The sequence below is a fragment of the Pectinophora gossypiella genome, chromosome 26 (assembly GCF_024362695.1).
Source record: "Pectinophora gossypiella chromosome 26, ilPecGoss1.1, whole genome shotgun sequence".
NCBI classification, from domain to species: Eukaryota; Metazoa; Arthropoda; class Insecta; order Lepidoptera; family Gelechiidae; genus Pectinophora; species Pectinophora gossypiella.
The window spans coordinates 767,907-789,747 of NC_065429.1; the positions used below are offsets into that span (position 1 = coordinate 767,907).

The following is a 21,841-nucleotide window of genomic DNA, read 5'->3' on the forward strand; positions in this document are numbered from 1 at the left end:
TAAGAGCTAATACAACAGGAACATTCCCGTTTTGAGGACATTCCCGGTAACGGTACACTGCTCGTGTCCTTTTATCACCATCCACTCTTGATACGAAGTCCGAAGATTGATTCATATCAATGGCTGCAAATTGTCATCCGATTGCTTGTTGCTCTACTAGTTATTACGAGCGTGAAATAGTTCCGGGGATCGAACCGGCGCTCCCCGTTTCAGAAGCAAGCCAGAAACACAGAACCGTAGTGACTTACCTATAAAATACTGAAATCAGAATCATTTATTAAACTTTTACGTCATTTCGCTATGTGTTATGGCTGAAGAGAAGAAATGACAAGAAACTGCAACAGCAACACATCTTTAAATCAATGTAGGTTTAAATTAAAAGTTATTCAATAACTAGAGGACATATTTAATACCAGGCATTTTTTATCATTTAGGTACACATGAGCTTTAAATTTATTTTTTAATTCAAAATACTGCCTGGTATTTTGTTGTAAAAACGTATACATAACCCCAAAAAATATGAATTTCATTTACCTAAACTAGATTTTACCTCAATTTAAATAGAGAAACAACATTTTTGTTATAAATATTTTATTATCACTAATTATATCTATATTGCGTTTTATAACTACCTACCATCCAATAAACAATAAAAATTATGATTTGAACCTGTCAAAATAATGTTTAAATAACAAATAGTCTAGTTATGTTCTTTAGAGCCAGCATTTATGTCTAACTGCTGGGCACAGGCCTCCCCTCAATCAACCGGAGGGGGTATAGAGCATACTCCACCACACTGCTCCACAGCGGTTCGGTGGAGAGAGACATCCAGATCCGAATTGTTAGATTTTTTTACCTACCACAGATTTCTACATTTCACAGGTAAAAAATATATAACATAGCATCATGCCTATAACCCTAAAGGGGTAGGCAGATGTGTACAGTATACACACCTACAGGAGTAGGTGCTGCTGTTTAAGCCCCATGTAAAAAGGGCGAGCCTATTACCATTAACCGGGCACAAATCCTGGAAACCACGTGATATGAATTATCTATGATTTAGATGATTTCGAACGCAAAGCTGTTGGCAATTTCAAAAAAGGAACGTCACGTCACTTTTTAAGAAAAAAAAACCTTTTGGCGGGTGTTCCGTCTGGGACTACGAAGAAAAAACAAGTGAAGACTGAAGACGATGATTGTCGAGAGAAGCGAAAACTGATAAACTAGTTGCTGTATTCTTTTGTATAATATTTCTTATTATAATTTGTAGTAATAATATTTGGTTTCCGTAATAAGAGTGATATTTGTGGTACTTAACATTTTACTGATTAAAACTGGGTATGTTACTAATATTTACGTTTTATTGTAGAGTTTGCTAACAAAGCCGAAAAATATAGCAAAATTAAAAAAAATAAAGTTTTATTGAGGAGTATGGTCCATACCCTGTTCGGAAGGGAGGCCTATGCCCTGCAGTAGGACGTATATAGGTTCTAACACGATTTGCCGTTGAAGATAAAATGTCGAGCTCTAAAGAATATACTTAACACGAAATATTAACTTTATAAATAACAAGAAATTGTGAAATCTTGAAAATAATAATACAATGGCCCCGATTCCTGGAGACACCGCCTAATTTTATTTTAAGTTATATCCGTCATTTTCATATGCGTCGAAAAGGAAAGGGACGGATGATTCACAGCTCTTAATTTTAGGAAGAATGAGTAAATGAATGAATAACCCGGGCGAATCAAAAGGTACGTCCCTGGTATGCAATCCGTTTGACGTGCTGTCTACTTAACTGTGTCGGGTTATTGACCGATGTAAAATTTTTAGACGGTTGGTTTAGATTTGTGCTTAAAATTGACGTGTGTTCCATAAATTTTATGCTTGTCGATTACCCGTCCCTTTCCTTTTCGGCGGATAAGAAAATGACAGATATAACTTAAAATAAAATTAGATGGTATTTACAGGAATTAGCACCATGGTCGGAAAAGATTTATTATATTTAAGAAATTAGAGTACCTAGTTAATTCATTTCATATTGCTTTCATAACAGTGGGGTAGTCAGAGATACATCCATCGCAAGATGAACTAAGTACCCACACCTCACCGAGCTTTCTGTTAGACCAACGTGATAGGTGAACCGTATCGCCGTCTATAATGGTCGAGCCAACTATAGTAGAGGTACATCCATCGCAAGATGAACTAAGTACCCACACCTCACCGAGCTTTCTGTTAGACCAATGCGATAGGTGAGCCGTATCGCCGTCTATAATGGTCGAGCCAACTATAGTAGAGGTACATCCATCGCAAGATGAACTAAGTACCCACACACCGAGCTTTCTGTTAGACCAACGTGATAGGTGAACCGTATCGCCGTCTATAATGGTCGAGCCAACTATAGTCAGGGTCACATCCATCGCAAGATGAACTAAGTACCCACATCTCACCGAGCTTTCTGTTAGACCAATGCGATAGGTGAGCCGTATCGCCGTCTATAATGGTCGAGCCAACTGTGTAAGTGAAAACTGCAAAATCCAGTAAGAAGTTTAATTTAGATTGAAAAAAAGAAATAATATAAATGCAGTATTTCAAAATAGCCAATTTTTTTGTACGCTTTTCGTCCATTTGCCTAGCATTACGCCTGTATCCCGGAAGGGGGTAGGCAGAGGTGTATTATAGTACATACACCGACTTCTCGCCAGGTATTAAGTCCCATGTAATAGGGCGACCCTATTGCCATTAACCGGACACGAATCCTGGAAACCAGGTGATATCAATTATCAAACAAACATACAGTCATGAGCAATATAATGTACTCACTTTCGGACTCTGTCGCACTAACATATTTGACATTTAGTGAGACTTATAGTTCAATTTGTCAAAAAAGTTAATGTGACATGGTACCAAAGTGTATACATATTAATGCTCGTGACCGTACAACAACTTACAAAAACGAATTCAGTGGTTAAGGACCAAGTCGGGATTCGAACCAGGGACATTACGATGTTAGTCACGCGTTCTGCGAAAAAGACTGTCATGGATTCCCTTTAAAAAAACAAAATACATTATGTCAGTTATTGACACTTTTTTGTTGTTTTTTTTTTTGATTCCGTGCTTCGGAGGGCACGTTAAGCCGTTGGTCCCGGCTATTAGCCGTAAAAACACCTCCACCAACCCGCATTGGAGCAGCGTGGTGGAGAATGCTCCATACCCCCTCCGGTTGATTGAGGGGAGGCCTGTGCCCAGCAGTGGGACGTATATAGGCTGGTTATGTTATTGACACTTTTGAAATTAAGAAAACTGGGGGGTTAAAATGGCCACATCGAAGCAATTCATCTAAGAAAGCAATACTGCTATTTGATATTTGTTTGCATTGCGCACTTACTTTTATATGCGCGAATGTCAAATTGCAATATTGCTTTCTTAGATGAATTGCTTCGATGCGGCCATTTTAACCCCTGTTCTGTTTTTTAAAAAGCACAAAAAAGCTATCTATAATGAAATCACACCCCGGACACTTTATACAAAAAAAAAAATATTTTTACCTTGTACCGTGTCTGAGACAGATAATCTACGTTTTAGGCTACGTTCACCAAAACCAATATAGATGGCGCTGTACAGCGTTAACGTGATAATCACCTATTTTCTCATTACTCGGGTGCATAATTATTCCAAAATACAATGCAATGGCAGAAGCATATATAAAAATAATTATTGCTTGAGATATTTAGATGACATTATGTATAGAATTATGTCGCTACCTATATTGTTTCTCTTTATTTTGATCAGAATCATAATGGGTGGAGGAATTGGGCCTGGGCGTAATAAAAGGGGTCATCATTTATAACCAAAAACAAAGATGAATGCATATGCCTGTCATCCATGAAATTAGAAGGTTAAACGAAGGGAAAACTGTACAGCGCCATCTAAATTGTTTTTGAGGTACGTAGCCTGCGAAATGTTTCATTCTGTTATATCCTTATTTTTTTTTTACTAGCCTCTGGATAGTCTTTATAATTTAACAAAAAAAAAACTTCAAGTGTCAAAAAAGTGTAGTATTTCAGGGCTGTCACAAAAAAAAACTCACTAAATAAAAAAACAGCCTAACACCCTGCGCAGCTGCTATGTCGAACCCCGGACACTTCATACAAAACACCTCGTTTTACACAGACACTACACATTGGCGTTATCGTACACGCGTATCTGTGTGTGTGACGTCTGACGCCATACGATTGAAGACTAAAGTAAGGCCGAGGGGGTGAGGTAAACCTAGCTCAGCCGCTGGTGGGGAGCGGAGAGTTGACATTCTATACGTAGTATTATTCCTTATTCCGTGGTGTAGATCAGCAGGCCAGCAGCTGCGATACGGCCCGCGCGCCCCCCTCGCTGGCCCAGTGCACTCCTCCGCAATTGCTGATCAGCCCCCAAACGTAGGGCGTGAAGAATTCCTCTGGTCGCTCCTCTTCTACGTAGCGGAATTTTAAGTCGGGGAATTTCTGTAAAAAAAAAACCAGGATGTTTTAAAGAAAGACCAGGTGTCAAGAGTACTTTAAACCGGTGAGCGTGCATGAAGACTTTGATGAGGGTCGAAGAAGCGAAGGTAACATAGTGACTAAGCGAAGTTAACAAGACGATATAGTGACTAAGATTGAGAAGGGAATGTTAAGTTGGTTTGGACACGAGCGGATGAAGGATAATAGGATTACCAAAGCGGTATATAAAGCGAAAGTTGGTGGTAGGGCTGGCAGAGGAAGACCTAGAAGGACTTACATTGACCAAACTGGAGATGTCCTTAGAAAAGGTTCAGTACGATTTACTCTGATTTTCTTTATTGCATATAAGTAGGTACGTAATTGAGTTTGGTGTGTCCGTGGCCCACGTTCGATAGGTCTCCCATAATACCAGCGCCGCGGCCCGTGCTAAGCACGTGTCACGGCATTATGCTGAGGGAGATCCTTTTTTTATTTTGGGCGCCTCCATTGTGTATTTAATGTCTGTATTATTTATCTTTTTTTTAAAAAATTTCTGTAATTTAAGTTTGTAAATGTGGCGTCCAATATGGAAATAAATATTTTCTTTCTTTCTAAACGATTTAATGTGGAGGAAGCAAGAGAAGTGTGTCAGGATAGAAGCAAATGGAATCCCATAGTCTCTGCTTGCCGAGGTGTGAAATAGGCGTGAGTTTATGTATGTATGAATGTATATAAGTAGTATGCTCCATACCTTTAACCTATCGCTGGACCACTGCTCAGCCCCTTTCTTGATGCAGGCGAGCACCTCCGTGACGCCCAGGTCTCCGCCAGCGCCTTCCTGCACCCGCTGCAACCGCGTCGAGAAGTAACCTATCACCTGGAATAAAAGTTCTTCTATCGTGTGGGTTGTGAGGTGGAGTACCAACCTCATCAACCCTGGCGTCAGGGTTACTATTGAGCCGTCAAAGGCCACTGACATGGCTCATGTAACGACTAATTTCTTACATCAGTAAATAGTAACCGGGACCAACAGCTTAACGTGCCTTCTGAAGCACGGATCATCTTACTTTCGAACAATCAGGTGATCAGCCTGTAATGTCGGAATCGAACCCAGGACCTCCGGATCGTGAGTCCAACGCTCAACCACTGGACCACTCGATATGTTACCATCTCGATGTTGGGCGATGGGGGTCTTTCGGTCTATTTTTGGGGTGGGTGTTAACGTGTCTCACCATCTCGATGTTTTGCGTGATGGGGTGGTGGTGATGCTGGAATAGCTGCCGCTTGTGCAGCAGCGCGTACACCAGGTTGAGGTTGTTGACCAGCTGGTGGGTGAGGCACGAGTTGATGATCTCCAGCAGCATGCGGAGGACCTCGTCTAGCACGCTTATGTGGTCCATCTGTGGGTAGACAATGTGTATATATTTTTATTTACGGTATTCAACTCGGACCGGTACGTTATGGTACGGTACTCGGTACGGTATTCGGTGGACCGACGATCTGATGAAGGTCGCGGGAAGCCGCTGGATGCGGGCAGCGCAGGACTTATATTGCTGTATTTCCCTGCTCGATCGAATCAGAAATGAGGAGATCCGCAGGAGAACTAAAGTCACCGACATAGCTCGGAGAATTGCAAAGCCGAAGTGGCAGTGGGCAGGACACATAGCGAGGAGAACCGATGGCCGATGGGGCGGAAGGGTTCTGGAGTGGCGACCACGTGTCGGACGACGCTCAGTGGGTAGGCCCGCTACAAGGTGGACCGACGATCTGGTGAAGGTCGCGGGAAGCCGCTGGATGCGGGCAGCGCAGGACCGATCGTCGTGGAGATCCTTGGGGGAGGCCTATGCCCAGCAGTGGGCGTCGTACGGCTGATAATGAATGAATGTATTCAACTCACGCCTATTTCACACTCAAGTGGAGACTATGGAATTCCATTTGATCCTGACACACTTCTCTCCATATTCATCAATCATTTCATAAAAAATGTGTTTTAGTAATAAAAAAATAGACTTCATTATATTTTATCAAAAAAAAAAAAATAATTACTCGTAGTAATTTATATAAATATCTTTATAAAAAGATTTAATATAATACTATGCTATTGTGCAAAATTTACTGAAAATAAAATCATGACAGATTTATTTAATAAAAAAAACTTACAATTTCTTCTGTTTTTTCCTCTGCATGATGTGGTAATTCTAAACTATTTATATCACCACCTGAAAACAAAAAAAAAACAATATAAACACACGACTGTACTTCCAATTGGAGTAATCAGAGGTACATCTCGCAAGATGAATTAATTACCCACAATTCATCGAGCTTTATTTAGACCAACGTGATAGGTGAGCCGTATCGCCGTCTATAATGGTCAAGACAACTGTATTGATGAAAACTGCACTTAAGATAGATTAATAACACATTGGGCAAGTCCGGTACCGGTGTTGGAAACATCGTGAGGAAACCCACATTCCCGAGAAATGCATTTTCGGAGGTATGTGACCTACCCTGTATTGGGCTGGTTTTCCCTTCGCGGGTTGGAAGGTCAGACAGGCAGTCGCGTCTGTAAAAAACCGGACCTGTCAAATCTTCAGGTTAGGTACGCGGACCCTGTGAAGAACGGGATAATACTAGGGGGATGGATGTCTTAGGCCTCGACGTGTTGGCTTCGGCCCCACTCACGCCTTCCAAAAGTCCGGGACTCCGCAGGTCCGAGATATGGAAACGTCACACAAATAATAAAACACAACATACATATACATAATGGTATAAAAATCCAGGTATGCTCAATCCTATGACAAGCCGCCATTGCTAGCCCATTGATGACGTGAATGTTACCAATAAATTGGTATCTCCAACATTCCAAGGACGTAAATTTTATTATTGAAAATTAAGCGAATTACTGACTAATGTATTTTAATCTTGTATGTAAATCTTTTACTATAAGTTCAAATTTTCCTTGCAAAGTAAATATAAAAACATTCGTCGTGGGTAATTTACTTTTTACGAAATGGCAACGCATGGCGGGATGACGTCAGCTGGGCTAACCTTGAAATGTAGCTGTCACTTTTGAGGATACCAGCGGCACGTAAGCACGCGACTCTTTCTCGCCGCGACAGAGATCACCTGTCTCTTTCTGTGCAGTACTGTGAGAGAGTGACGGGTGACGTATGTCGAGGCGAGAAAGAGTCGCGCGCTTACGGTACTAAGTCCGGTGGGTTTCTTATACCATGGTATACATTATACCGGGTGAGAGCCTTCAGCGCTCCCCATTTGTCCGGCCAAGTAGTTAATGCCATCTGCGGCAAATCTACAATAAGTCACGTAAAAAAAAGTATACATTACCTTCTATCTCGCTACATAGTCTTGCTCGTCTTTTCGTTAATGTCTCGAACAATGATATTAATCTCTGCGCGACGTAAGGGTGTAGATTTCTGAATTCACCTGTAAAATGGTATTGATATATTAATAAGTTTCTTACTCCTACACTTCTTCTTCTTCTATGGTGTCAGGGTTATTACTGAGCCGCCAAAGGCCCCTGACATGGCTCATGTAACGATTACTCACTTACACCAGCAAGTAGTAACCGGGACCAACGGCTTAACGTGCCTTCCGAACGGATCATCTTACATTCGGACAATAGGGTGAACAGCCTGTAATGTCCTAACCAAACTAGGAATCACAAAGTGATTTTTGTGATATGTCCCCACTGGGATTCGAACCCGGGGCCTCCGGATCGTCAGCCCAACGCTCAAACCACTGGACGACGGAAGCCAAATTGTGTCAGATTGTTGTAGTTTGTTAAATTACATACATACATACATAAACTCACGCCCGTAATCCCTAATGGGGTGGGCAGAGCCACAAGTAATCAAAGACAACTTGCAGCCACTGTTGATACGATGTCATTAGCTGGATATGATGAACCTTATGGTGATAAGGGATCAGCCTATCGCCCATAACATTAGTCCATCATGTTAGAGGACACAATCCCTCTGTCGATTTTTACGACATGCCCGGGAAGACAAGCAGCTGAACGTTTTCTATGTTTTTTATTTGCTCCCAGAACAGCATAGAAGCTTTTTGTTAAATTAATGTAATTAATATTCTAATCGGGATTTTCTGTCGGCAAATTCATAAAAAAATTTGTACCCTACGTTTGCGATGAAAATTCCACTTGATAGTAACTCAGAATCATGGTCTGAATCATTCCTCTCAGTATTCGTTACGATGTCACTAACACACATACGTACTTGTACGGGGTTTAAGTGACATCGTAACGACTACTGAGGATGATTCAGCTGATTATTCTCTTGAGTTAATATCAAGTGGAATTTTCCATCGCAAAAGTATAGAATGAAAAAAATATTAACTCGGAATGATGGTCTGAATCATCCCCCTCAGTATAGGTCTACCAGAATCTGATGGCATAAAAAAAGTAAAAAAGTAAAACAGAACGAAAGCAATACTGTATTGCATACAATAAGTACTTTATATAATGTATTTTTTATATTATTTCTTTAGATAAGTATATATTATTTATTATTCATATATTATTTTTTTTTTGTTATGTATCATTATATGTTTATTGCACCAGCCCGTGCTCCAATGAATAATCTTCTTTCACCCTAAGGTTGCCTGGCAGAAATTGCTGTTTAGCAATAAGGCCGCCTATTGTGCTTATGTTTTATTCGTATGTTTATGTCCTTTATATATGTTGTTGTGCAATAAAGTATTATTGATTGATTGATTGAATGTCCATATTGTCCGTCAATAGGTAAAAAATAAAAAGTATCAAGACGTTTTCATCCAATTACCCGAGTGTTGCTTACTATAGAAATTTTATTTCCCCATTTGCCATCAGATTCTGGTATACCTATATTCGTTACGATGTCACTAACACTCTGTGTTACTCAACTCACAGCTCATGTTGGCTATGGCGGCCAGACAGTTGGTGTGCAGATACTTGTCTCTCACTCGCACCATGTTGTACTGCAGCGCACGCACCACCACCAGCACCATCACACCACCCAGGGACACCTCCGATATCGTACGCTCCGTGTACCAGGGCAGGTTCTTCAACATCTGTGGACGGGAAATAAGGCTACTTGACAACCTAGTCAAATGAGATACATTTAAACGTCAAAACGAAAGTTTTCTTTGGAGTTTGTATGGCAATAGATATTTTGTTTTGGTTTTCCCCGAAGGGTAAGGCAAAGGGAACTATGCCCATACAGCCATGTCTTACGTATTCTTCTTCTTGATGATTAATGAAATGATGAAAGGTGATGATGATGAAACCTAAGCCCCCACCCTCGGAGTAGACTCCTACTCCGAACCCCGAACGAATTAACTCAAAAGTCCGCATAAACTTTCGAGTTATGAAGCGGCTTCCTGGCACGAAGCGAAAATAGGTAGATACACTTTGTTTATTGAATACTCCGATATAATAACACTCGCGAATGTCTTCCGACTAACTTAATGCGATCATTAACCACAAAACACCACTTCGTATTAATTATTTAGATTATTCAATGAAGAAAGCAACTGTCCTGTTCCCGTTTCCCGCCAAAAAGCCTGGCAATAGATAATAAAAAAAGTTTGTTTAGGTAAAACCTCATAGAAGGAAATCTAGAAGGAAAGAGAGGAAGGGGAAGACCAAGAAGAGTTTACATGGAACAGATTAAAGAAAAGGTTAACGTCGTGTCTTATAGGGAAGTCAAGGAATTGGCCTTTGATAGACTGGAATGGAAAATGCTACACCGACAAGAGCGTGGCTCTTAAATTGATGATGATGAGGTAAAACGCACGACACACATATACATTTACAAAATTAAAATAAACACACATTAATATTTAGTTGGAAAACATAAAGGTATAGGGGTGTAAGTTAGTAGACGTTACATGAGCCATGTCAGGGGCCTTTGGCGGCTCAGTAATAACCCTGACACCAGGGTTGATGAGGTTGGTATTCCACCTCACAACCCACACGATAAGAGAAGAATCATAATATAACATATAATTTATTGCACAAAAAGGAAAAAAAATACAAAACAAAAGAGAAATATAATGAGTAAAATAGGCGGCCTTATTGCTAAGTAGCAATCTCTTCCAGGCAACCTTTACGTATAGGAGATGTTGAATATTATGTAATATAGCGGGATAGTGCAGCATTGGAATACATGTACGTATAAAAATAGATTCACTTTCGACTACATAAACTACATAATAATAATACACATAATTATAATTGTTATAATAAATAAATATCAATACTTAAACTACTACATATACTATGGAAGAAAAGGAGTAGATAGATTATGATGATGAAGAGGAAATAGAAGCAAGGAAATGCGCTTTGACTTGCCCTTAAAAGGACTCCAATGACGAAGCCCTCCTAATGCTTTAAAGTACTCACAATCTGATGGACATTCCTGATCAGCTGGTCATCCTCTGTTAGTATTAACAGCACGATTAGGGACATGTAGATGTGGTGGGAGTTGCTATCCGGGGCGTTATATAGCACTTGCAGTATCGGCAGTATCTAGAATAGAATAGAAATCATTTATTTTGGATAAAAGTAGGTATAGGTAAAGCCCTACTGAAGAACTACAGACCTATCTCGCTTCTGAGCCATGTCTACAAGTTGTTTTCGAGGGTCATTACGAATCGTCTCGCTTGCAGGTTTGACGACTTCCAGCCTCCCGAACAAGCCGGTTTCCGAAAAGGCTTTAGCACCATAGACCACATCCATACGCTGCGGCAGGTTATACAGAAGACCGAAGAGTACAATCTGCCACTTTGCTCGGCGTTTGTGGACTATGAGAAAGCCTTTGATTCGATCGAGACCTGGGCGGTGTTGCAGTCTCTTCAGAGGTGCCAAGTGGACCATAGGTACATCGAAGTGCTAAGGGACCTCTACCAAAATGCCACTATGTCAGTTCGAGTACAGAACCAGAGCTCTAATCCGATCCAACTGCAGCGAGGAGTGAGACAGGGAGATGTCATCTCTCCGAAACTGTTCACTGCTGCATTGGAGGATATTTTTAAGCTTCTGGACTGGAAAGGATTTGGCATCAACATCAACGGCGAGTACCTGACGCACCTTCGATTTGCCGATGATATAGTCCTAATGGCTGAGACCCTGGAAGACCTGAACACCATGCTCGAGCATCTCAGTAACGCATCCCAACGAGTGGGTCTTAGCATGAACATGGCAAAGACAAAAATTATGTCCAACGACCATGTCGCACCCACTCCAGTTCAGGTTGGGAACGTTACACTCGAAGTTGTAGACCAGTACATTTACCTAGGACAAATAATCCAGTTAGGTAAGTCCAACTTCGAGAAAGAGATCTCTCGTCGGATCAAACTCGGATGGGCAGCGTTCGGGAAGCTGCGGAATATCTTCTCGTCCAAAATATCTCAGTGTCTCAAGAGGAAAGTCTTTGACCAGTGCGTGTTGCCAGTGATGACCCACGGCAGTGAAACGTGGCCGCTTACTATGGGTCTCGTGAGGAGGCTCGGTGTCGCTCAGCGGGCAATGGAGAGAGCTATGCTCGGTATTTCCCTGCTCGATCGAATCAGAAATGAGGAGATCCGCAGGAGAACTAAAGTCACCGACATAGCTCGGAGAATTGCAAAGCTGAAGTGGCAGTGGCCAGGACAGATAGCGAGGAGAACCGATGGCCGATGGGGCGGAAAGGTTCTGGAGTGGCGACCACGTGTCGGAGGACGCTCAGTGGGTAGGCCCGCTACAAGGTGGACCGACGATCTGGTGAAGGTCGCGGGAAGCCGCTGGATGCGGGCAGCGCAGGACCGATTGTCGTCCTTCCATCCTTGGGGGAGGCCTATGCCCAGCAGTGGGCGTCGTACGGCTGATGATAAGGAGTGAACCTAATAATTAAACCTTATTTCTAAAAACAGTGGCTGCAAGTTGTCTTTGATTACTTGTGGCTCTGCCCACCCCATTTGGGATTACGGGCGTGAGTTTATGTATGTATGTATGTATTTCTAAAAAGTGACGTCAGCTCAGCAATATGTTGTGACACTCCGACATTGAGGGAGTGCCTCAAAGCTGATTTTCAGCTGTGCCCCAAAAAAAAAATCATCATCATCAGCCCATTAACGTCCCCACTGCTGGGGCACGGGCCTTCCCTACATTTATATCATTTAGGTAGTCATTAATCTTTTATAATAAGCTTTTTTACATAAAGTAAGCTCGGTGGCGCAGCGGAAAACGCGTTAATGGGCTGACGATGACATAAAGTAAGCTTCATATGAGCTTTAAATGTATTTTCTGTGAAATGTATGATGTGGCCTTTTTATGCTTGTTACTCACCAAATTCTCAATGTTGGGAACGTTAGTGACGTATCGCTTATACGCTTTACATGAGTGCAGCATCACATATAGCAACAGTGTAGAGTGCTCGCAGCCCGCAGTCGCGCATAGAGCCTTGTGCAGCTGGAAATAGTCAATTAGTCAAATTCAAAAATATAACATAACATAACAAATACTTTATTGCACAAACAGGAAAAAACAAAATACAAAACAAAAGAGAAATAGAAAAAAGAAATAATAAAATAAAAAAAAAAAATAAAAAAAAAATAAAGAGAGAATAGAGAAAGAGAAATATCTTTATTCTAATGTTATGGGCGAATTTGATCGAGTTAAAACATTGTGTAAATTGGAGATGTCCTTAGAGAAGGTTCAATACGATCTACTCTGAACCGGGGTGCGTGTATAAAGCGATTGATGAATGTGGAGGAAGCAAGAGAAGTGTGTCAGGATCGAAGCAAATGGAATTCTATAGTCTCCGCTTACCCCGGTGGGAAATAGGCGTGAGTTTATGTATGTATGTAAAAACACTGTGCTGCGCTCAAAAACCGGTATAGCTGACGTTGGCAGGAAGACCGCCAGACTAAAATGGGACTGGGCTGGACACGTATGCCGCATGCATCCGGAATGATGCGCAAAGATGATCACGCACTGGGTACCACAGGACGGACACCGTAGACGTGGTAGACCCCGGAAACGATGGCGCGATGATCTCGACGGTTATCGAAAAGACTGGATAGAGCTCGCACAGTACCGGGATACTTGGAAAGACATGGGGGAGGCCTTTGCCCAACAGTGGGATCACACAGGCTAATGATAATAATATCCAGCTTACGACGTCGTATCAACAGTGGCTGCAAGTTATCTTTGATTACTTGCGGCTCTGCCCACCCCATTAGGGATTACGGGCGTGAGTTTATGTAGGTAACATAGTTACACTTTGAATCGTCAATTTTTACATAACGAACGTCTCATCCGCCTAAAACTACTGCAGCTTCTCACAACCTGTATAGCCGGGGAAAAGAAGCTGCAAGAAAAACCTCGGCACAGGGCCCTAGACGTTCTTTAAAAAAAATAAAAATAAACATAAAATATTGATATACAATTGAGTAATTTAGCTGCCTAATATCAGTTCTCAGACAGTTAATCCCATGTATTCATATCTTCTAAATAATCACTAACTTTATAATAACCTTTTTTGCAAAGTGCAGTTTATTTCATTTTTAAACACAGATATATTTTTAATGTTCTTCTATCGTGTGGGTTGTGAGGTGGATTACCAACCTCATCAACCCTGGTGTCAGGGTTTACTTGATACTTTCGGACAATCAGGTGATCAGCCTGTAATGTCCTAACCAAACTAGGTATCACAAAGTGAGTTATATGTTTTGTCCCTGGGATTTGAACCCGGGACCTTCGGATCGTGAGTCCATCGCTTAACCAGTGGACCACGGAGGCCTTTACAAAATAGGTAATTGTCCCGTTGGGTTGTGAGGTGGATTACCAACCCCATCAACCCTGGTGTAAGGAATATTACTGAGCCGCCAAAGGCCCCTGACATGGCTCACGTAACGACTACATACTTACATCAGTAAGTAGTATACGGGACCGGGAAGGGGGGTTATAGTAAAGTGCTTACCGCTGCCATGTCTATCCGTGGCGGCGTGATCTGAGAGCCACCGCCATTCGTATCTTTTTGTGGTGTAATTGTTGATGTTTCTGTAACAAATAGGCATTTAACATAAACGTCAAACATTTTAGTTGATGGTACGGCTGGCAGAGGAAGACCTAGGGTGGTATTAATAAACGAATCTCAGCTGAGACTGTCCTCAAGATCATGCTCAAGTCTCTGTTTTTATATGAGAACTGTCACATTGACATGATCTTGAGAGCAGTCTCGAAGCTGAGATTAGTTTATTAATACCACCCCTAGAAGGACGTACATTGACCAAATTGGAGATGTCCTTAGAAAAGGTTCAGTACGATCTACTCTGAACCGGCGTGTATGAAGCGATTGAATGTGGAGGAAGCAAGAGAAGTGTTTCAGGATCGAAGCAAATGGAATTCCATAGTCGTGAGTTTATGTATGTATGTCAAATATTCAAAAATATTTATTCAAAATTGGCTTACACAGTTAGCACTTTTTGAACGTCAAAAATTAAATTTCATATTGGCCCCGACTCCTGCAGACACCTCCTAATTTTACTTTAAGTTATACCCGTCATTTTCTTATCCGCCGAAAAGGAAAGGGACGGATGATTGACAGCTCTTAATTTTAGGAAGAAAGAGTAAATGAATGAATAACGCGGGCGAATTAAAAAGGTCTCGCTGGTATGCAAACCGTTTGACGTGTGCTGTCAACATAATTCTGTCGGGCCAATGTAAAATTTTTAGACGGTTGTTTTAGATTTGTGCTTAAAATTGACGTGTGTTCCATAAATTTTATGCTTGTCGATTACCCGTCCCTTTCCTTTTCGGCGGATAAGATTAATGACAGATATAACTTAAAATAAAATTAGATGGTGTTTGCAGGAGTCGGAAACACCTATTCACAAGTACATGACATGGCATACAAGTATACCTAAATTGTAACAATCATCATCACCATCAGCTCATTAACGTCCCTACTGCTGGGGCACGGGCTTTCCCCATGGATGGAGATCGGGCCTTAAACCACCACGCGGGCCCATTGCGGATTGATGGTTATTAACGACTGCTAATACAGCCGGGACCAACGGCTTAACGTGCCTTTCGAAGCACGGAGGAGCTCGAGATGAAAACTTTTTTTTTGTGGTCACCCATCCTATGACGGGCCTTTGCGAAAGTTGCTTAACTTCAACAATCGCAGACCGAGCGCATTAACCGCTGCGCCACCGAGCACCTCACAACTAAATACAAATAAATAAAATATATAAATTGGTGCTAATTCCTGTAAACACCTATTCACAAGTACATGGCATGGCATACAAGTATACCTAAATTGTAACAATATTTGCATGCTATTGTTGATAGCTGATCTGTGTAAATCCATCTATTAATGTATGTAGAGTATTTCTATTATTTATTTCTATTTTTATTTCTGTTTCTATTTCTATATGAGTATCTATATGAGTATTTCTATTTCTGTCACTAGGGCCTTGCGCTACATTAATGATATAGCGGAACGTAACTACGAGGTTGACTTATTTACTTGTTCGGTGGTGAAATTCATAGAACGGTCTCTAAATTATTTCAGTTGGTACTAGATGTTATGTTGTGTGTGTGTTCATACTTTGTTTTATAAAATATTTAATCGCATTTATGTATCGATATCGCATTGGGTACACCTGTAAAGATATTGTTTAAGAATTATGGAAAAAAAAAAATATTTCTTATAAAATAAAAATAACTAGCTATATTGGATTGCAGAATTCCTGTTCTTCAAATAAAAAAATAAAAAAACTTACCAGATGAATCCTCACAGCATAACAAAGCATCTCTGTACAGGTTATGTGACATGCAGTGGTTGGACAGCGCGAGGAGCAGCAGGCACGACTGGTTGGCCACCGGGTGGTCGCTTTTTAATCTGAAAAGTACATAAAAGAAGTATATAATATAAAAAAAAATTAAAAAAAAAGAAAATGGCCGCCCAAATTGTACTGTATTCATGTGTTATGTCTGATTGTTGAAATTTAGTTCTGTGCAATAAAGTATATTTGATTTGATTTTGATTTGATAATATACATATCACAAAAAAAAACAAATAGGACTAGTTTGTAAACGAAACTGTCTAAATTTATTTTCTTGTTAGCAACACTACTCTCTCTTCGATTTGATATTCCATAGCGATGTATGTTATTTTTCTTTCTCTAAATAAAATCTGTGTTAACTCCTATAATCCTGGTTTTCTTTACCTATAACCCATCAGGTTATGGGCCCAGGCCGCGCGTAAACGTATTTTCAAATAATATTTCTGTGGTAAAATGGAAAAAACGGACAATGGAGCGGATGGCGTGGGCGCGGTCTCGTCGTCTACAGCTACGAGTTCTGGAATTTCAATTAATTTCGAAAAGCTCAGCGGATTATCGAATTATACTAATTGGAAATTTCTAATGAGAATGTATCTGATACATGAAGATTTATGGGAATGTATCGAAGAGTCGGTGGCGGGTGTACCCAAAGTCCAAGATGCACGGAAGCAGCAGAAAACTCTCGCTAAAATATGCTTAATGGTGCAACCTGCGGCTTTTTCGCATGTGAGAAATGCATTGACCGGATATCAAGCGTGGACCAACCTTAAAACGGCCTACGAAGACCGGGGGCTATGTAGACGGCTTGGACTTCTAAGAACACTGTTTGGATTGAAACTAGAACAATTCAGTGACATGGAAGCGTATCTCTTGAATATCTGTGAATTGGATCAACAATTAAGAGATATAAACGCACCATTGGAAGATGATTTCTTGTCAGTGTTGATGCTAAGTGGTTTGCCATCTAATTACGACCCGCTAATCATGGCACTGGAAAATTCAAATATCAAACTATCCAGTGAAACCGTGAAGAGCAAATTGTTACAAGAGAACATGCGCAGAGATTTTGACAAAGAGGAAAGTGCGTTGTTGTCAAAAAGTGTTAACAAACAATATACAAAGTCGGTGTTGAAATGCTTTATATGTAAGAAAGCAGGCCATTTCGCTAAAAACTGTCCTACAAAAACAAATAACAGTGCTAAAAACAGTGATACGTGTGAAACCGTGTGGAATGGGACATTGTTGACGGCATTAGCAGTGGACATTAACTCAAGTGCCTGGTATGTAGACTCAGGTGCAACATGTCATATGACAAACAATAAAAACTTATTAAAAAACTATGTTGTGGACACTCAACGTTCAGTGACAGTTGCAAACAATCAAAAAATGTACAGTGAAGGACATGGTGACGTAAAATTGTTGTTAAAGGGACAAAAACAGTGCATAAAAATAAGTGAGGTTATCTATGTTCCGAACTTGTCAACAAACTTATTGTCTGTAGGCAGTATGGCTGCCAAAGGTCTTCAGGTACACTTTGACTCACAGCAGTGTAATATTTACCATGGCGAGACAGTTGTAGCAAGTGCTCTAAAGGTGAATGGTGTCTATCAATTGGACATGCAAACGGAAGATGAAAACGAGCAGACCTCAATGTGTCTGACACCGGCTCCGTCCACTACTGAGGGCTCAGAAACTGCACATGTATGTGAAATGAATGCAACCCAGGAGCTGTGGCATCGTAGACTTGGGCACCTGAACAGGCGTAGCATGAATTTACTTAACCAAGGTATGGCTAGTGGAATTAATTACACTGATACTGAATATAGTCCCTGTGTAGCTTGTATAGAGGGGAAGCAATGCAGACTACCTTTCCCAAAAAGGTCTTTCACTAGAGCATCTGAGAAATTAGGTCTTATACACTCAGATTTGTGCGGGCCTCTGCCAGTTACCTCATTTAGTGGTGCTAGATATCTATTAACATTCATAGATGATTTCACGAGAATGACTTTTGGATACTTTATCAAAAGTAAAGAGGATGTGTTCCCGACATTTAAGTATTTCAAAAGTCTTGTAGAAAATCAAACTGATTTAAAAATAAAGACCCTTCGTACAGATAATGGCACTGAATATGTCAATAAACAGTTCCAGGCATACCTAAGAGAGCATGGCATCCAGCACCAGACCACAATACCCTATTCACCGCAACAAAATGGTGTGGCGGAAAGGGCGAATCGCACCATTATGGAAGCAGGACGATGCATGCTACAAGATGCTGGAATGGACAAAAGATTCTGGGCAGAAGCAGTGAACACAGCGATTTATATTAAAAATAAGTCGCCAAGTAAAGCAGTGAGAGGAACAACACCGGAGGAAAAATGGACTGGTAATAAAGTTGATTTATCTAATTTGAGAGTATTTGGATGTATTGCATATGCTTTGATTCCTAGTGAAAAATGTAAGAAACTGGATTCGAAAAGTAAAAGGTACATCTTTGTGGGATACTGCACTGAATCGAAAGGTTATAGATTAATAGATACAGAAAATCCCTCTATTTGCATTAAATCTAGAAATGTACATTTTTTAGAAGGAAAAATGTATAAAGATATTGAATCACATCAGATAAATTATACTACTGATGGTGAGATAGATATCTCAAGCAGTATAAATCATGAAGATGGTATTAGTACCGATAACATAGATCTGCAATCGCCGGCGCCGCAATCACCGCAACCCAATATTGTAGAAAATGAGGACTCTAGTCCTGATGTTAGTGATCATCATATTTATTGTCCTTCAGATGTTACATGGTCTCCTGGTATGACTTCAGATGCCACGTCGTCGAGTGAATATGAAGATCTTGATGATGCTACAGCGATGGTGATGGCAATGACAGTAACAAATCACTCCGTTGATCCACTTACCATTGAAGAAGCACTATCAGGACCTGAAAAAGAACACTGGAAAAGAGCAATCATAGATGAATATCAATCTTTTGAAAAGAATGAAGCCTGGGAATTATCAGAACTACCAGCGGGAAAGAAGGCTGTAAAATGCAAATGGGTATTCAAGAAAAAGCTAGATGCAGATGGAGAACTGTTGCGCTACAAAGCACGTCTCGTCGCGAAAGGATTTACCCAGAAGTATGGAATAGACTACACAGAAACCTACTCTCCTGTAGTAAGGTATTCCACAATTCGCACTTTGCTTTCCTTGGCAGTCAATTTAGATATGCAAGTAAACCACATGGATGTAAAAACAGCATTTCTAAATGGTGATTTAGCAGAAACTGTATATATGGCTCAGCCAGAAGGATACAAAATACCAGGAAAAGAAAATCATGTGTTTAAACTGAAGAAAGCAATATATGGGCTGAAACAAGCGTCGAAGGCTTGGTATGATAAAATTGACAATGCTTTAGTAAAAGATCTCAAGTTCAGAAAATCACTCGGTGAACCTTGTGTTTACATAAAAACTGATGATGCAAACAACCTTATTATACTAGCATTATATGTGGATGACATCTTGATTTTTTGTAAAGACACACCTGAATTGAAGAAACTGAAATCCGAACTGATGAGAATGTTTGAAATGAAAGATCTTGGCAGAGCTACACATATACTGGGAATGAGATTAAAACAAGACCAGAACAAAATTACTCTTGATCAAAAAAACTATATACAGAATGTTTTAGCACAGTTTCACATGACTGATTGTAAGCCAGTGAGCACTCCATTAGAAAATGGCGTGAAGTTTGAAAAAGGGAAGCAGAATGACCCTGAATCAAGATACAGAAGTCTTATAGGTTGCATTATGTATATAGCTGTGTGCACAAGACCCGATATAACACATGCGGCAAGCTTATTGAGCCAATTCAACAATTGTTATTCAGAAGCACATTGGACAGCAGCAAAACGTATCCTTAGGTATTTAAAAGGTACTATAGACTATTGTATAGTATATGAAAAATCTACACTTTCTGTTATAGGCTATGTAGATGCAGATTGGGCATCTAGCCAGTTAGATAGACGTTCTTATACAGGATATATGTTCAAAGTAGGTAGTTCAGCTGTGTCGTGGGAAAGTCGTAAACAAAGAACTGTGGCACTTTCCAGCACAGAGGCTGAATATATGGCCTTATGCGAAGGAGCCAAAGAAGCTATATTTATTAGAAACTTTTTATATGAATGTTTAGATAAATATTTTTGTATAACTTTGTATAATGACAACCAGTCAGCTCTAAAGTTGTGTAATAGTCAAGTTCATCATAGTAGAAGTAAACATATTGATATAAGACATCATTTTATACGTCAGGTTGTAAAGGATAAAATTGTCAGTTTGAATTATCTGTGCACTGAACAAATGCCAGCTGATGTGTTGACAAAGCCTTTGGGAAAGGAAAAACATTTGAATTGTATAACTAATTTAGGTTTAATGACTTTAGTAGTGTAGTGAAGTTAGGTTCATACACTGTTCAATTTAAGGGCAGGTGTTAAAATATATTTAAGACTGTTTAGTTTAAGGGCAGGTGTTAGAATAGGACTAGTTTGTAAACGAAACTGTCTAAATTTATTTTCTTGTTAGCAACACTACTCTCTCTTCGATTTGATATTCCATAGCGATGTATGTTATTTTTCTTTCTCTAAATAAAATCTGTGTTAACTCCTATAATCCTGGTTTTCTTTACCTATAACCCATCAACCTTGTGATCCCTAGGGTGGTATTAATAAACTAATCTCAGCTTCGAGACTGCCCTCAAGACCATGTCAATGTGACAGTTCTCATATAAAAACAGAGACTTGAGCATGATCTTGAGGGCAGTCTCAGCAGAGATTCGTTTATTAATACCACCCTTAGTTTGATTAGGACATTACATGCTGATCACCTGATTGTTCGAAAGTAAAAAGATCCGTGCTTCGAAAGGCACGTTAAGCCGTTAGTTACTACTTACTGATGTAAGTAAGTAGTCGTTACATGAGTCATGTCAGGGGCCTTTGGCGGCTCAATAGTAACCCTGACACCAGGGTTGATGAGGTTGGTAATTCACCTCACAACCCACACGTATCTGTGTGTCACAATAAATGATTTGAATTTAGTAACTAACGGCTTCACGTGCCTTCCGAAGCACGGATCATCATGTCTTGTGGACAATCAGGTGATCAGCCTGTAATACATACATACATAAACTCACGCCCGTAATCCCTAATAGGGTGGGCAGAGCCACAAGTAATCAAAGACAACTTGCAGCCACTGTTGATACGAAGTCCAAAGATGGATATGATGAACCTTATGGTGATAAGGGATCAGCCTATCGCCCATAACATTAGTCCATCATGTTAGAGGACACAATCCCTCTGTCGGTTTTTACGACATGCCCGGAAGAGAAGCAGCTGAACGTGTTCTATGTTTTTTATATGCTCCCAGAACAGCATAGAAGCAAATCAGCCTGTAATGTCCTAGCCAAACTAGGGATCACAAAGTGATTTTTGTTAGGAGAGCCTGCGGATCGTGAGCACAACGCT

The 21,841-nt window shown here is 40.4% G+C and overlaps 1 protein-coding gene across 1 annotated transcript in view; it reads right to left on the minus strand.

Moving 5' to 3' along the window:
- Positions 1–3,403: 3,403 nt before the first annotated feature.
- The window catches only part of LOC126378372 (dymeclin), a 31,274-nt gene continuing 12,836 nt past the window's right edge, over positions 3,404–21,841 (minus strand). Inside the window, exons 9-18 of the mRNA XM_050026676.1 lie at positions 16,260–16,378; positions 14,453–14,532; positions 12,817–12,939; positions 10,894–11,019; positions 9,398–9,560; positions 7,821–7,919; positions 6,636–6,694; positions 5,708–5,875; positions 5,227–5,352; positions 3,404–4,499 (exon numbers count right to left, since the gene is read on the minus strand). Of these exons, the coding sequence (XP_049882633.1) occupies positions 4,347–4,499; positions 5,227–5,352; positions 5,708–5,875; positions 6,636–6,694; positions 7,821–7,919; positions 9,398–9,560; positions 10,894–11,019; positions 12,817–12,939; positions 14,453–14,532; positions 16,260–16,378 (1,216 nt within the window). The 3' untranslated portion in view covers positions 3,404–4,346. The remainder of the gene's footprint in view (positions 4,500–5,226; positions 5,353–5,707; positions 5,876–6,635; positions 6,695–7,820; positions 7,920–9,397; positions 9,561–10,893; positions 11,020–12,816; positions 12,940–14,452; positions 14,533–16,259; positions 16,379–21,841) is intronic.